The sequence below is a fragment of the Beta vulgaris genome, chromosome 7 (genome assembly GCF_026745355.1).
Source record: "Beta vulgaris subsp. vulgaris cultivar EL10 chromosome 7, EL10.2, whole genome shotgun sequence".
In the NCBI taxonomy this organism is placed as follows: Eukaryota; Viridiplantae; Streptophyta; class Magnoliopsida; order Caryophyllales; family Amaranthaceae; genus Beta; species Beta vulgaris.
The window spans coordinates 52,574,015-52,586,711 of NC_079208.1; the positions used below are offsets into that span (position 1 = coordinate 52,574,015).

Below are 12,697 nucleotides of genomic sequence, written 5' to 3' on the forward strand. Positions count from 1 at the left end.
AAACTTGTGAAGTTTGACAGCATGTGTCGTAAAAACAGTTTTATAAAACTTGGGAACTTTTTCTTCTTCTTCGCAGCAGCCCACACAAATAAACAGAAGTCACAACTCACAACCGATTATGCTGCGTATCCTAATTCTACCACTAATTAGCACTTCTTCCGAAAAAAAAAAAAATAGCTACAAGACTAAAAACAGCAAAAACAAGCGTCATTAAACAGATCTTGCATCACAAAGGCAGAATGAGTGAGAAGGAACACCTAGATACTGAATTTACTTCAAGCAGAAATATATTCCGACATTTTTGTATACACATAAAACTTCCTCATATCAACTTCTGGGATCTGTCACAACGCTTCGCAAGGATAGCATGGAAAACCAAATCCCAAGAAAGGAAAAATAAGAGAAATGTAAATAAACTAAGGACCATAATGGACAGACTTCCTCTAAATCAACCATAATAAGTTCCTACAAGATAGGAAGAAAATAAAAGAAACTGAAACATGAAAAGCCGAGGGGATAAAACAAAAGATTAAAAGAAGAAAAAGGAAAAAAAGAAAAGAAAAAAGAAACAAGAAGGGTTACATCATGCATCCACAGTCCACACACAGGACAATCAAGTGCAGGGAGGGAGGGAAATAAGCCTCTAATCCTCGCCGTTTTGAAAACATAAATGTCGCTAATAAACGATTTTAGACACACGAATGCAAATCTGCAGGTGCAGAAGAAATTCAAAAGGCTGTGCATCAAGAGAGCTTAATGGTAGTACATCATTTGCTGGGCAGCTGCAACGTTCTGAAACCCGCCGTCATAAATAGCTTGGCTAGCTCCAGCAGCCGTCATCCCCCCCATACTTGCCTTGTTAAGCGGATGTGGACCCTGAGCATGCATGAGAGCATGCATTCCACCCATCTTACTCATTGCTAGTTGCCTCTCATAGGAAAGAAGATCTGTAGCAGAAAGCCCCAGAGGAGCAGGAGCAGGTGGAGGAAGTGGATTTGAAGCTGTCCCCGCAGGTGTTGGCTTGCTTCCCCAGGAGCACTAAATTCACAGGACAGAAACATCATTATATCAGCAGCAAAGATAATTAAAAGATGAGAGGCGCAAATACCAACGTATTTTTAAAGGGTGAGAGTCATTCGAAATCCCCAACACAGAAAAGGGAGAAAAATAGACGCACCTTAATTTGTTTGCCCAAAAGCATGTTCTGTGTATTTCCCACCTGAATTGCCAAAGCAGCTTCAGCATGAGTACTGTATCTGACAAAGCCAAAGCCTTTGTCACGCTGCACCCTTACTTCTTCAATAGCTCCAGCACCTAAGTTGTGGAAGTGCCGATGGAGGTCAAGCTGGGTAGTCTGCAGGTAATGCATGACCATTTTGACATCATTAAAATTACATTAGTAAAAAAATCAAGTTAGCAAGTATTTGTCCCTGATTGTTCTGCGTCTTATTCTAGAATATTCTATTTGACTCCAATAATTGATATTAAAGAAAATTCAGCCAATAGCTAACTCCCTTCTTCGTTATCTAATATGATTACAATTCTTCACATGCATTAAGAATTTGACCAACACTCGACCTGTGTTGGATGAGTTTAGAAAAAGCAGCAACAAAAATTGACTACAAATGTCCATTCGACCACAATACAGAAGCTACTGAGTCTACTGAGGCTGCAACTAAATCCTCATGCTAGATAAGCAAAGATAAAACTTTGCCTTCCCCTGAGAACAGGTTTGAAGGGAAGATAGAACCAAAGAGAAGATAGATCAATGACATCTCATTACCTCAGGAGCAAGATTCCCGACATAAACAGTTGTGAATTGTGGATTGTTTTCAGGGGCTTCGCTGTTTGTGGCCTCCTTTCCATCTTCTGAAAAATGCCAAAAAGTTTTTAATACACAACATTATAGACTTCATTGTCGTGATAGAATTATATGCCCAGCAATTTGACAGGTTGCATGAACAATGGGGGAAGGGGATGACCTATACTGGGTAAGCATATGCAAAAACGGAAAACTGGGCAGAACAGCAATACCCGAAGGTTATGATATTTTGATAAGGCTCTTTTTCTGTCACCTGCTTGTAGTCATTAGGATGCTTTTTTGCCTTGGGGGGGGGGGGGAGAAGACCACTCACTACTTAAGCATGATGGTGAAATCTAGACTGAATACATTATTTTCATGATTCATCTTATTTACTCTTTGTTAGCGAGCAATTCATCCCAGATGACACATGTACACACAAAATAGAACCTCGGATCTCAAATTCCCTGGAAGTCTTCTTTGAATTCTCAACACCATCTTATTTACTCTTTTCTAGGGAGCAATTCATCCCAGATGACACATGTACACACAAAATAGAACCTAGGATCTCAAATTCCCTGGAAGTCTTCCTTGAATTCTCTAACACCTTGTATCAGCAAAGGTTTCTACTTCACTACTATTAGTTAACTAAAGCTCCAGGTGTAAGTTTAAGCTTTACAGATTGGCTTAAGCAAATAATGCTGTATGGAATATGGACAGGCCAACAATCTTGCTGTCATAAGTAAAGGCAAAAAAAATAAGTAAAGAAGTCGTGGCAGAAAAAACAATTCGATGGTTTAAGGGTCGTTGTTAATAGTGGGCATAAAATATCCGATCCGATCTTTTAGTTTTCGGGTCAGATACGGGTCGATATTTTCAGTTTCTGACATCCGAAACATAGGGATTTTTAGTATATTTTCGGATCGAAAATATACATTTCCATGACCGGATATCCGAATATATCCGATGACCCGATTTTTTCCTTTGAAAAAATTATTAATTTTAGTTATTGGATATCCGATTTTTCCGTATTGGGTTTGAATCGCATTTTCCCCGATCCGGAACTTTCAAAAATCCGAAATTTGGATCGGATCAGGTTATCCGAAGCAAACACCCTATCAGTTATCAACAAAAGCTACCTTACTAGACTACTTCAAACCCATTTGAAGTGCACAACATAGCTACCTCAAACTGCCTATCCATACCCATCTTCCTCAGTCCCATCTCTCTTGTTCAATTCAGGATTAACCACGATCCACTATTCGAGTCTCGGGATATTCAGGTCAAAGGTATTAGGTTAGCAAATGCAATGAAGAATTGGCTTGAAGTTGTTTAGATCTCCACTCAGGCCTCAAAGGGGCACTAGAAGTCCCGGACCTTTAATTAGTACGGTGGCCCAAATGAAAGCTTCCAACACAGAGACATGATTAAAGTTCTGGAAGTCATTGGCTCCAGGAAGGTTTGGACCTAGTACCACAGCCTCTAGGCTTATTCTAACCACAAGCTTGCGTGCACTAAGAGTGCAAATACAGAGCATTATTCATGTTGTAAATTCGTGATAGATAGACCCTTGCCTAGATCAGTGTATCGCGCCGAGGCGCCGATTGGGGTCGGCTAGGGTGCAGCTTGCTCTGTGAACTTTATTAGTTATTCATTTCTTATACACTGGTTGGCAGTTGCTAACCAGATTAGGAACCTACCATTCCCCCCAAAGCCTAGACCTACAAATGTGGCAATAGGATCCAAGCCAACCAACAAAGTATTACAAATTTACTACGCCCAAGATCACAGCTAAAAATGAGCATAAATTGCAGCATTTAGCACCTCCCATGAAGAGTTGAAGACCATTGACAGTAAATCATATAAACATCACCCCAATGGCCCAATGGCCCAATGGCCCAATGGCCCAATGCCTCTAAGAAAGGGTGGCAGGTCAAGCATAAGCAGCTTTACCCTTGCAATAAGGATCTGCTTGGTCTAAAATGCAACAATTGTTGATAATCTAGTTTCAAAACCAAAAGCTAAGTGTTTGATACGTCATTTCCAAAATTTCTGGATACGGGGACACTGTCCTAACTTTAGACACGGGTACGGCAAAAAAAAATCCTAAAAAAAACTATCTCATGGCAATTTAAACTAATCTTTTCCCAAAAAATAGGGGCACTTGTCTAGGGAATAGATGATAAATGGTGTGATTTAAAATAAACTCCAATTGAAAAATGTCTTTTCCCCGAAAAAACCCAGATAACTATTTGCTCAAAACTCGAAAGCCCGTATACCAATTAAAGTACCTTGTGGGATGAAAGAGAGCAATAAAGAAACACGGAGCATTAAGAAAAAAACAAAAGGCAGCCGGCAGTCTTTGAGAGATAGAAAGAAAGACAGTCACGTGAAGTAAAAAAGCCCCGGCCTTTTGTTTTCTCTCCTCACTAAACATAACACTCATTTTCTCTCTCCTAACGTGGCTCTTCCATTCTCATTTTCTCGATGACTTTCTCAGGCGACTACCCGACCATTTCCGATGATGCATGAGGTAGACAAGGTAAGAGTGCTCTCTCTCTTTACTGGTTTCCCTCCTTCCATAGGTAACCGGTCCTCTCTCTACTTAGTGGTTTCCCTCCTCCCAGATCTAGTCGTATCCCAGTGCAAATTGAAGAATTCCATATGTATTTCGTATCGGGATCCCTGCCGTGTCGTATCGATACCGGTGCGCTGGCAATTTTGCCGTGTCCGAGTAACATAGCACGTGTCAAAAATTGTTGATTACTTCTTCTTTCTATAATGTTTGCAACAAATAGAGTGGGAACACTTTTTAAGGAACCTATGTGATGAGGAAAAAGAAAGAGATAAGATAAAATGAAAGACTCGTGTGATAGGAAAGAGATACAGATGATATATTACCAAATAAGGTCATGTTGCAATTACTATGGAACGGATGAAGCATTACAAAAATCAGAATATGCCTTTCCGCATTAAGTTTCAGTCACCAAAAACCAATATTCGTTTTATTCAGCAAATCTATATCCGGGTCTTTTTTACAATTCCACCACTACGTTGAAGAATAATTGCAAAAAAAATAAGGTCATGTTGCAATTACTATGGAACGGATGAAGCATTACAAAAATCAGAATATGCCTTTCCGCATTACGTTCAGTCACCACAAACCAATATTCGTTTTATTCAGCAAATCTATATCCGGGTCTTTTCTACAATTCCACCACTACGTTGAAGAATAATTGCAAAACAATCTTTTTCCTTCATCTAAGCTAAGGTCACAGATGTGAAGCCTATACTAAGCTGAGGTCACAGAATATGCCTTTACATGACCCTCTATCCAAGACCGACATAATCAGCCATGCTGCAATCAACATAGTAACTCAAGGGACTTAATTCTCCCATAACGAATTAGTGCCTAGTGCAAGGCTCAAAGACGAATCAAAACTATACACCATAGGAAAGCCTCTTGAGAACAGAGTGATCATTATTAATACTGACCGAGACCAATTTCATAGTGATTTTTTAAACAACAATGATCTGACAAGAGAAGAATTGCCACCAATTTCGGACTTTATTAGAGAATTCAACAAAAACAGGTCAGGTGAACATTTACAGAAGAAATCCTAATACGTCATCAGATCAGTACAAACCTGATGAGCCGTTGGTCAATTCAACCACACTTTTCGCATCAGAACTCTGCTTATCATCATTGGAAGCAGCACCTTTAGTTGCCCAATTGCAGCGTATCTGCCTACTACCAAGCCATTTTCCTATGATGCATGAAAAAACATTGATCTGATTATGTACAAGTAAACCAGTACCATGAAACAGAAAAATAGCCAAAGGCCCAAGACTCCAAGGACTATGCAGAGCCACAAACTGATGGAAAAGAAAGCACCAAGCAGATGCATAAAATTCTAATAAGAACTACATGCCATTATTGTTCACTCTAAAGTCAGTAACTCAATATAAGGGGCAGTAGTTGTTCCAATCATAAGATCAACGAGAATTGTTAAAATTATGATGGCAGATACAAGATTATCTACACTAAATCGAAGCAACTATTACAAGACACCTCAAAGAAATTTATTACAGGTTACAAGACTTACAAATGATAAGAAAAAAATATTGAAACAAAAAGCTAAATACATCAACCTTTTTCCAGCATGCAATATACAATTTAACAAGTAACTATGACTTGTTGAAAACATATAGACCACAAGTCTTTTCCTCCAAAAAGTATTCACAAAGTTGTCACAGACTCTAACTTATCAGTTCACTGAAGGAAAGCAGAGGATAAATGCATACATTGAAGACCTTGCTCTGCCAGCACGTGGTACAAAACATACAGCAAAAACTCTACAAGCACAAAGAGAAAAAATGTATGTGTGATTCATGTTGCTCTTACCAGTAACGTCATTTATAGCACTTTGAGCATCCTGTAGAATCAAAAGAAATTTTAGAACAAAATTTATAGAGCATAGAAGAACCTGATACAGAGAAGAACATGAAATAACCTGCTGGCTGCGGAAAGACACAAACCCAAACCCCCTGGAACGCCCAGTTTTCTGGTCCCACATAACTCTTGCATCTCTGCAAAGGAAAATAATTTATCAACTAAGGCATACACAATTGCATCAATCTACAAGCCTAGACTCAAACACAAACAAACTTCAAATTAAAGAAACATACAGGAAACAACTTTAGACACGTTAAAAAGGTATAAACCACAGAAAAGAATTCAAAGAAAGATAAGGAAGAATGACGCTTACGAACAACTAGGAAAAACGGAAAAACAAGCAAACAGCATAGCATCGGTAACCTCGGGGCTCAGGTCGCCAACGAACACATTGAAGTGATCTGGAAACATCACAAATGGGGCATTCATAAATGTCAATCAACCGGGCCATTATATGAAAAAACATCATATCCTACAAGAAAAACAATTGATTGCAAACTAACTTGAAGTATCTTCTCGCTGACCACTTGTATATGCCCAATTAACCTTTATCGGCTGCCCAAACCTGGATAACATATTCCCTTTTAAACAAAACAATCAAAATAACCAGATCAACAGCAAAACCAAACATGTTAACACTCACAAATGCCTTCCATTAAGCGTTAATATAGCCATGCTAGCAAATCTGCGGTCATAGTAGTGAATGAAACCATAGGACGACTGCATGGAGCATAAGAATTTTGTTAGCAACCAAACATAAGTTAAGAGCTCATCCTGACTATATATCCTACCATACTTATATGCTAGCAAATAGGCAGCATATACTCTATCTAGCAAATGCAACGAATATTTGTCCTCAAAAAATACAAAAGAGAAAATTAAGGACACCAACAAGACATGAGATGCCAAGAAGGCACACCATCAACTCCTTCAGGTTGTGCAAGCTTGGAGTTGGCATGAAGTTTTAGAATAATAACAGAAGTAGAATATATGATAGCGGAAATAAAATGGAAGTAAGAGAGAGTATGGGTAGAGAGAACAAAAGAGCTGCTGTGATTGAGAGAGAACATCTACCTATAACTCTACATAGAAGTGTAAACACAAAGTGAGGAGAACTAAAAAACTATAATGTGGAAAAAACAAAGAATTTAACATGGGAGATGCAAAAAAAACCATATTAGCTAACTCACTCAAGTTTCAATAGGCAGTTAATGGTTTAAGCAGTCCAAAAATCGAAATGTAATTCTTATGTTAAGTTGGGAAATTTATTTTGGAGAAGCACTTCTTGTTTAAGGATAAAGTAAAACATCCATGTTATTTCCTCAAGATTGAAGATACAATGGTTATGTTGTTCTTTAACCTCCTCTTTATTCCTTAATCATCTTGTTCTAAGTGTCCTGCCCAAATGAAAGAACTTTTCAATAATTCAACAGAGTGTTTGTTAGAATCTCTATGAGTTCACCAAAGTTCCACCCATTTTCACAATACATAGGCCTTTCACTAAGTAACTTGACAGCCAAAGCGAGTACCTTTTCCTTCCTAATAAGCTTACAACCTTCAACATGGCCAGCACTAGCAAAAACCTCCTGAATTAATGGTTCTGTAACCTGAGGATGAATATTACCCACATACCTGCATTTTCTCAAATAATAAACAAACTAGAAAATTAAAGATAAATAAGAAAACAAGGAAAACGAAATAAGCCATAAGGAATTGCCGTCTGAATACTTAAAATGCTGAAAGAGAAACAAAACATTAGTTGTAAGATGTGCACAGCAGCACTTACACACTGCGGCATGTAGAAGGATCGAAGCCAGGAGGAAGGTTCCCACTGGGATATGGCTCTATCTGAAACATTCAAAGTGAGTATATATGTGAGTTTAAAGAGGATAAAGATTACAACGTTAGATGCACAGGAAATTATCACTTCTAATTTGCTCTAGTTAGGTATTACACTGCGAGAATAATTAGCAAGCATTAAATTAATCCTACCAACACAAAAATACATAGCAAAGCCCAGCATCAGCCCCTCAAACAGATAAGCTTCATAATTACTTTTAGCTAAATAGGGCAAGTGCTTCTGATGTATGTAAGACCCTTACCATAATTACAAGTACACAAACAACGACACAGGAAACATAAATAGAAAATATGCCGCTACACCGTGAAACAAGACAACTGAATACACCAGGATCCTAATTGAAACAGTCAAGCATCCCAGATAGATGATACTCTCCCTATAAGGATTTCCAGATTCTCCATACTATATGGTCCACAAGAAAGATAGAGCACATTCACATAAAACAATCTCACCCAGAAAAGCCAAGTAACCCATTGCCCAAGTGGTGCTCTAGCAAGCTTAGTTGTCGAAATCACTTATTGTAGAGCAGGATCATCAAAACGAATAAAGAAATTCTTAAAAATTCAGCACAAATTCACTCACTGACACGCATTCCACATCTTTTTTAAGGTTAACTCCCACTTTTGAACTACACCAACAACAATACGAGTATGTACTGTATATATTCATAATCCTCACAACAATTACGCCAAAAGACAGCCATAAGCGAACAAGCAAGCTAGAAATAGCTCAAACGAGCCCCAAAAAGCTCTACATTATGAAAAGGAATCCAAATTGACCCAGTATGACAAAATCTATAGTCTCAGAACATGAAATCCTAGCTCAAACAAGTATAAACAATGTACAAACCCAAAAAGAAAAAAATCGAACCCCAAGATCAAGAAAAAAAACTACAAACCCTAAGTTCATCTGTCAAAAATGATAGAACTAAAGCAAATTTCAACTCCTAGCTAACGAAAAAAAAGTATAAAAACACCGAAATCAAGGAGACGAATTATAAATAAGTATAGATAAAAAAAAATTAACCTGAGGAGCAGCAAGAAGACCAGGATGGTAGAGAGATTGCTGCTGCTGCTGAAGAAGAGCTTGCTGCATCAAAACTTGCTGTTGTTGCTTCATTCTTTGGTTCTGCATACTTATAAACCCTAGAAATTGAAATCAATTTGGGGGGAAATTTAATAGAAGAAGATTTGATTAAATTGGGGTTTTACCGAGTGTTTTAGGGTTCGAGGGGGTTTCGACTTCGGAGAGAAGAAGACCCTCGAAGAAATGTTAAGAGGGGGAAAGAGGAGAGAGAAAATGAGAGGGAGGCCTCAAAAAGGGGGTAATAAAATTTTCCGATGATCATTTTTATACATATACAAAATTTATTTATTAAAGTAGAAGCATGGGCATTTACTATGGTTATGTTCAGTTCACCTTATTTTTGCTTATTTCAGATCTAATCAGATCAGATCAGAAAAAATAAGTTCAGATCAGATCAGTTCAGATCATGCTTATATTTAAAAATTATTATATCTTTTATTACATATTAGTAAAAATTATAATAATTGAATATTAATAAAGTACTCATTGAGACGAATCAAACAAGACCCCACATGACTATATTTTTTCTTATATATTGAGAAAAATTTAAAAGATAAGATCTTGTAATCAGATCAGTTCAGATCAGATCAGATCAGATCAGAAAAAATAAGTTCAGATCAGAAAATTTCAGGTGAACTAAACATAGCCTATGTTTTAATTGTTGAGAATCTACTTCCTCGATAACCAAAAAAAAAAAAAAAAAACCACAAGAAATGTAATAATTGGAAACTTACTTATTTTAGTAATTTTTTCAACAAAATTACGAAAAATACCATTATTTAAAAATAATAATCTAATTATATCATCTTAATTTTCATTACATTTTTAACCACAAATTCATTAAATTTAATGATCCTACAAATCACCACTAGTCCGCCACCAACCTTCACTTATCATCACCACCACCCATCTCGCTTTCATCACCACCAGCCCCACTCCATCACCATCACCACCCCACTCACCACCGATCACCATCCTCTTCCAAAACTCAAACCCTCCACTAGTAGAGAAACACAAATTTGGGTTAGTCTACATGTGCGTCACACGTTAAAAGCACTGACGCAAATGACCTGGAAGAGCTTATTTGCATCGCACATAATTAAGAGAACGTGTGATGCAAAAAATGAAAGCAAATGGGGTAGGGTCGTTTACGTCTAATTGTGATGAGAACGCGACGCGAATGACAAACATGATTTGCTTTAAACACTGCTATCGTGCGACGCACATGGCTAGATCCCATAATTTGCTTCGCATGCTAATGGGATGCTATGCAAGTCGTTTTTGTCTAATGCTGATGACTTGGATCCCCTATTAAGTTATGTGCGTCGGACACAGCTACAATGCGATGCACATGGCTAGATCCCATGATTTGCGTCGCATGCTAATTGGCTGCGACGAAAATCGTTTTCGTCTAAAAGCTGATGACTTGGATCCCCTATTAAGTCATGTGTGTCGGAAATTTGGGCCCGTCCGACGCAAATGATGTAGCCCAGAATTATTATTTTCCAACGACATCATTCGAGCCCTAAAACATAACTCACTCTCAAACTCGTTTTCTCTCTCTCTCTCTCTCTCTCTTTCCCACGATTGCTAACCTACCCTCGCCAGCGCTCCCTCACCCTCGACGGCGACCGTCGATTCTCCGGCGATCTAAACAACCCATCTCCAGCAGTTTTCGCTGTTTTCAGATTTTCTCTCTCATTCTCGATCCTTACTCTCATACTTTCTCGGTTTTCGGTCGCAACAATCTCGGCTGCCGCCTACTTTGCCGGCAAATCTTGGTGCACTCCTCTTGCTCTCTCACACACACACTCTCTTTCTTTATCTCTCACACACTCCAGTCGTGCCGCCACTTATACCGACTCGTTGCCGCCGTTGCGGACCGACTCGCCGCGTCAATGTATGTCATTCTTGTTGTTTTGTATTTTTTTTTTTTGTATTAATTTACATTAGGAAAAATTGACACTATGTGTCCCAACTAAGGGCGAACATTTTTTAAAGATACCAACTATTTATTATCTAGTATAAGACCTAACTATAGGAGGGTGTGAATTTGGGCGGACCTTACAGGTTACTTTACCTATTACAGCAGGTTACTAGTCACGTGAGCTCATTAAAAACGCACATGACCTGTACTTTTTTTCTTTTGCTCAACTTCTTATAGTTCTTAATTTTCTTGATTGATTTATAAAAAGAATAACTCTTTAAAAGGAAACACAATACACAACTATAAACAACGAACCCCCTCCTAACCGTCACTACAATGGTGAGTTCACACTTCACACCATAAAAGAACAACTTCTTCACAACATAAACCCACCCCCACCTTTGTAATCTCTAGCATTGTTTTTGCATTGCTTGATTGATTTCCCCGTATTTAATTCAAGGAAACATACACACCCTTATGCTAATTTCTCCATGCCAAACTCTTGGTCCTCCTCCATTGTCATACACAGGTGAAGTACAAACTCCTGAACCTTCTCCAATATAAAAATTGGGTGGCAATCAATAAAATTATAGAGAATTAAGCTGATTGATCATTGATTAGAGAGAGAAAAAGAGATGTACTCGGCTTTATCCTAGAAGTAAGAGGAGCGTGAGAGAATTGCAGACTTAATTTGAGATTCCATGGCGTTCGTTTTGTCGCCATCTTATTACCCTTCATCCGCAATTGATAGCAGCTCTTCCTGCTTTTTTCCTCATCTCCATTACATAAGGGAAGGGAAGCAACGGTGTCCTCTTTTGAACTAATTATTTTACCCTCTTCCTTTTCTAAATTACAAAAGAAATCTCAATACCAAAATGGGGGTCAAACAAAGCCACCGAAAATTAATTTTCAACAATCACTCATAAATCACTTATATGAGGAAACTTTACAAATCACTCATAGAATTGAGAAAATCACGTTGTAAAAATCACGCAAACCACTCAAATGATCAGGAAACTTTACAAAAACTAAAAATTAACTTACAAACTAAAATTAATATACTAGGACGTCAATACATACAATGCAAAAACATCCATAGAATTCACTTACAAATCATTATTCTTAACAACCATTCACAATTACATACTCACAAAAATTACCTATAAACACAAATTTGAGAAAAACGTAAGATTTTGATAGTGATATCACACATTCGTCCATCGACGATTTGCAAACTTTCAAATAGGTACATAATTCTTTAAATCTTCTAAGTTATTTCACATTAGTCGACTGTTATGTAATTGAAAAAATGGAGATAATAGCAATTAGTTGAAAAGGGTTTTTATATAATTAGACTTAAATTTGATTCATTTTCATATAAAATTAGAAAACAAGATGTGTATGAAATTTGATTCATTTATGACACTGATGAAAAAGTTACAAATTTAGTTCTTTTTTTTAAATTCCAATATAATTTTTTTGCCCAAAACTTTTGCAGAATATCCACGTTCAGAAATAAATTTTGGAAAAAAAAACAATACCAAACCTTTTTGCGAACAACTTTTG

General features: G+C 37.6%; 1 protein-coding gene across 1 annotated transcript; it reads right to left on the reverse strand.

Moving 5' to 3' along the window:
* Nucleotides 1-240: 240 nt before the first annotated feature.
* On the reverse strand, nt 241-9,452 carry LOC104899725 (oligouridylate-binding protein 1B). The gene is made up of 12 exons (XM_010686976.4): nt 9,145-9,452; nt 8,044-8,105; nt 7,787-7,889; nt 6,901-6,977; nt 6,761-6,822; nt 6,571-6,658; nt 6,316-6,391; nt 6,207-6,237; nt 5,449-5,568; nt 1,784-1,869; nt 1,178-1,354; nt 241-1,038 (listed from the first exon to the last, which is right to left on the reverse strand). Exons 1-12 carry the CDS (start codon nt 9,250-9,252, stop codon nt 754-756), a joined length of 1,275 nt encoding a protein of 424 aa, XP_010685278.1. The 5' UTR covers nt 9,253-9,452; the 3' UTR covers nt 241-753.
* Between the last annotated feature and the right edge of the window lie 3,245 nt (nt 9,453-12,697).